The sequence below is a fragment of the Labeo rohita genome, chromosome 22 (assembly GCF_022985175.1).
Source record: "Labeo rohita strain BAU-BD-2019 chromosome 22, IGBB_LRoh.1.0, whole genome shotgun sequence".
NCBI classification, from domain to species: Eukaryota; Metazoa; Chordata; class Actinopteri; order Cypriniformes; family Cyprinidae; genus Labeo; species Labeo rohita.
The window spans coordinates 34,553,451-34,558,253 of record NC_066890.1 but is presented as its reverse complement, the minus strand read 5'-3'; the positions used below and the strand labels follow the sequence as shown (position 1 = coordinate 34,558,253).

At 33.5% G+C, this 4,803-nt stretch overlaps 1 protein-coding gene across 1 annotated transcript; it reads right to left on the bottom strand.

Moving 5' to 3' along the window:
* Window positions 1-584: 584 nt before the first annotated feature.
* Window positions 585-4,443, bottom strand: LOC127153152 (uncharacterized). The gene is made up of 3 exons (XM_051094103.1): window positions 2,650-4,443; window positions 2,457-2,528; window positions 585-1,058 (listed from the first exon to the last, which is right to left on the bottom strand). Exons 1-3 carry the CDS (start codon window positions 3,107-3,109, stop codon window positions 838-840), a joined length of 753 nt encoding a protein of 250 aa, XP_050950060.1. The 5' UTR covers window positions 3,110-4,443; the 3' UTR covers window positions 585-837.
* Between the last annotated feature and the right edge of the window lie 360 nt (window positions 4,444-4,803).

Sequence of the window (4,803 nt, the reverse complement as noted above, 5' to 3'; positions counted from 1 at the left end):
AACCCATGACTCAAGAATCTTGTTGAATTCCCAAATTCATGATGCATTTGAGAGAGGAGAATTGCAAGGGGTGCTTTTAGGTGACTCTGGTTATCCACTAAAACCCTGGCTTCTCACACCCTTCTTGAATCCAGTCACTGCAGCTCAAACTCGGTATAACACAGCCCATGCCAAAACAAGGAATGTCATTGAAAGGTGTTTCGGAGTCCTGAAACGAAGGTTTCATTGTTTGCATGGAGAGCTCAAAATGAAACCAGAGAGGGTTTGCAACATAATCTGTGCATGTGTTGTTTTACACAACTTAGCAAGGTAATAAATAGAAATTTAGGCATAGTTTAAACTCCTAGCTACATTTATCCAATAATTTTAAATAATAGGATTAATAAATCACTTTATTTTAATAGAGATCTTGCACTCCCAGACCTGGAAGAAGACCAAATGCTTGAGGAACCTGCTATGGAGATCAATGAGGCAAGAGATGAAGATGGATGTGGGCGTTACATTCGCCAAATGATTGTAGAAAACATTTTCTCTGTTTGATTGAGAAAAGTGAAAGAATGAATTTTGAAATGCACTTGACAAATTTTAATTTAATCAAACCAATATTTACAAAAAAAAAAAAAAAATACACAGGATCAGTAGTAACTTCTGAAATACAATATAATCTTCAAATCACTTAAATAGAACTACACTAATATTTACTTAAATACATGTCAAATCTATTAAATACACCTAAAGTTATTTGTATAGAAACATTGCTTTCATTTACCTGTATAAGTCAGCTAGAAAATCTCAGGAATTAAGTAGTTAACTGATTAATACTTCAGTCAATGAGATCTAAAGTTCATGTCCAAGCTTCTGTATCTCCAGTGTTAGCTTAGTTTTCTCTAATTCCAGTTTTTGTATTTCTAATTTTAGTTTTGCTTCCTCCAGTGTTAATACTTCATATTGTTTTTCCAGTATATGGTTCATGGTTATTTTGCTTGCAGTGCCTTTCTGTGACTCTGTGTCTGAGCCACTTCCTGCAGGTGCCACTTGGGTGCTGTCCAAATCTTCTCCTTAAAAAAAAACAAAAAAAAAAAACAAAACAATATTAGCAATGTTAATGAGTGACATTTTAGAGCAAAAAATACATTCTGTTTTTTATTTATTTTATTTTATTTTATATGGGAATGGTGGGTGACGATGCATTTTGTGGCATCGACTATATGTACACAGACAAACACTGTAAACATGATTCGAAAAGGCTAGGTTACAGGTAACAAAATGTTTTGTTTTGCTTGGTTTAAGATAAACTGTAACAGAAATACAAAGGCTGAAACATCAAATTTAAAAAAAAAAAAAAAAAAGGTTATAACTCGTAAAATTGTCAAGTTTTTCAAAGTTTTTACATACACCTCAAAGAATATGAAAAATTATTAATTATTTTACCAAGATACGAGGGATCATACAAAATGCATGTTATTGTTTATTTAATACTGACCTGAATAAAGGTATTTCAAATAAAATACATTTACATATAGACCACAAGAAAAAATAATAGCTGAATGTTAAAAAATTCAAAACGGTCAACAAAACTGCTGAAAAATCAAAGAATTTGAGCTGAAGGATTTTTTCTGAAGAACAGTGGGCTGTTTAACTGTTTAGGACAAACAAGGGACTCATGAACAACTATCAACAAACTAAAACACAGCTGTGGATTACTCTGGTAAGAATCAAGTGAATGTAAACTTTTGAATATGATCATTCTTATAAATTCTAGTGGACTATATGTAAATGTATTTAATGTGAAATATTATGTTTAGGTCAGTACTAAATAAAAAACAACATGCATTTTGTAAGATCCCTCTTATTTTAGTCAAATAATTAACATTTTGCAGAAACTGCAAGGTGTATGTAAAAATGTTACTTTAACTGTAAAGGCCCGTTCACACCAAGCACGAAAACTATAACTATAAAGATAACGTTCTAAAAATCGATTTTTTTTTTTTTTTTTTACAGCTGATGAACGATAAAACACTGACAGCTAATTAGACTTCATTCACATTTAAAGGGATTGCGCATTTGAAATAGCAATGTAACAGAAGCAAACAGACAGCAAACAGAGTAACATAAAACATAAAATTACCTCAGACATTCGGCACAGGGTTGGACAACATTGTCTTGCCTCATTTGAAGGTGCAGTAGAAAAATAATCTGTATTATTTATATATTTATAAATTATATATTATAATTTATATATTTATAAATTATATATTATATTATTATGTTATAGATCAGATAGTTTATGCTAGATTCACTGTTTAGATGCACTTGAAATGTGCTGAGGACTTGAAGTGGTGTAAGTGCAACAAAAACATACAGTTATCGTTCTCTGGTGTGGACGCAAATATAGTTATCGTTGTATTTATAGTTATCGTGCTTGGTGTGAACGGGCCTTAACTGTTATGTTTTACCTTGTGTTGTTTGGTCCTGACTTGTCACTGGCGCTTCTTCAGTGACCAACGTTAACGTTACCTCGCAATCAGCTAAAAAAAAAAAAAAAAAAAAAAAAAAACACAACACATGGTACTCAATCCAAGACAGCAGAATAGTATACAGAATAGCAGACTTAAAAAATCAATCACTTTCAAAAACACTACTACTTACGAGACTGTCCAAGCGACGCTGATGCAACAGCTGTGTGAGGCGATGTATTTTCCCCAGCAGCAGGTGAAGTCACGCAGGAAACTCCGCTCTCCCTCCCTCCAGGGATTCCCCAAAACATTGGTGATTCATCGCCATATATTTCAATGATAATTTCTGTTGTTTTTTTTAATTTTGCACTTGGTCCTCCTCCCGTTGCTGGTTTTTTTCGTTTGAATATTTCCTTCTTTGCTTCCTGCACCATGTTTTTAAACCGTTTCTGTACATCTTTGACGGTCCGCGGGACAGAAGGATTTATACTATTAACTTTATCCGTTATTGTGGACCAAGCCTTGTGTTTTTTATTGTTGGCATTGTAATCGCTAAATTTGTTCATTAAAATCGATTTTGCAGCATTGTATTCCTCCAATATGCAAATATTTTCAGCAAAGGAAAACTGCGACGAGCGCCCACTGTCGGCCATTTTGTTTAAGCTGTTTAGCGTCTTACTTTTCCCACAATGCAGTGCAAATTAGACTGTCTTACTAAAGACAACCATGAACTTGTTTTATGCAACAGTCTTTGCCCACTGACTTTAGTTGATCAGGCTTATTCTTAGACACAGTCTTAAGATAATGGCTATGTTTATGCAACCAGCCCCTGGAGAAAATAAAGGCAGAACACCGTATAACACCAATTACCACTCTTTAACTTTGTTTGGAACGCTCAAATTGAGTTATGGCGTTATGCCTTTGTTTAGCCATGTGTCAGTATGAAATTAGCTAACTCAGAGTTATATGGTATTCTGCCTTTGTTTTACTGTCCAATAAAGTCTGCCGTGTTTTAATTGCGGTGTAACTTGTATACTTTCACACATCTTATCTGTCACTGAAGCATTAGACAAACAAATTGGATAGATAGCGATCAGCCAGACAGCTCCATATAATAATGCACTGTACAGAGATATTGGCAACAATATGTAATCGTGACTAATCTTTAAATTTTTTTTTTTTTTTCCTTTTTTATAATGCAGATTATTCAGCAGGCTGTCACTTCTAGTTGGACGCATGTGGAATAGAATGTCGTAGCATGTAGCATGATCAATTATAAAATCAGTAGGCTACAAACAGTTTGCAATTAAATCCATATCCTACCTTTTCTTGTAACCTGATAAAATCAATCCACAAGCATTCTGGCCATTCATTTAGGTTAGGCTATTTCATTCAAGTCAATATAAAAGCTATTATGCTATGCCTAGCATTCTTTTATATTACTGAGCATAGCAAAGTGTGGTACAATTACCAGTTGTGGTACTCAGGCTCCCTCTAGTGGTACACAGAGGAAGTTACTGCCTTTTGCCTTGGTGTGACTTCTCACTTTTTGCAGACACTGCAAAGGCAGAGTACACTAACTTCGAAATACGGGTAAAAATCAAGTTCGAGCTCACAGTTTTTTTTAATGTAGATAATTTTCATTGCTAAAACATCTAATTGCCAAATTTCTAGTGTCCTATCTGCAATTAATTTGGCTGGACAAATAAAAAACTTTAAAGTCATTTTTCTCATTTTCACACTCTAGCGAGTTAAGGTCTTTTGCCTTTGTAGGGCAGCGTTAATATACCAACCTGCTGAAGTACTGATATCTGTTTTGTGCCTTTATAATACACTGATAACCACCAAAAGCAGGTGGTGGTGAGAAAGTCACATGATGAACCAAAGCCCATCACAAGAAGCTTTTAAATTTTAACATATATAGAAGGTGCACAGTGTCATTCACACAAACACTAAACACCATCAAGGTAACACACATGAAACTGAAATAATGCAATAAATATTCATTAACCAACATTACATGTTACATACAACCATAATGTACAAAACTAATAAGAGCAAACTAAGAAGAAACATAGTTATTTAAAAAAAAAAAAAAAAAAAAAATTGAAATGTAACAGGTAATTCTGCGTATGTCAATTTACGGTTATTCACTGTAAATTATATATTCTTTTTAACTTCCAAAAATGGTATACTCCCATAAATTACATGCAATGCCTTATACAGTTGTTCACCGTATATAGTAGGGGTACTTACCATTAACTATTTAACAGTTTTTTACTGTAGCATTTTTACAGTTTTTTACAGTTAAATTCACAGTCATTTTTTTACGGTGTAGAGTCTAGAT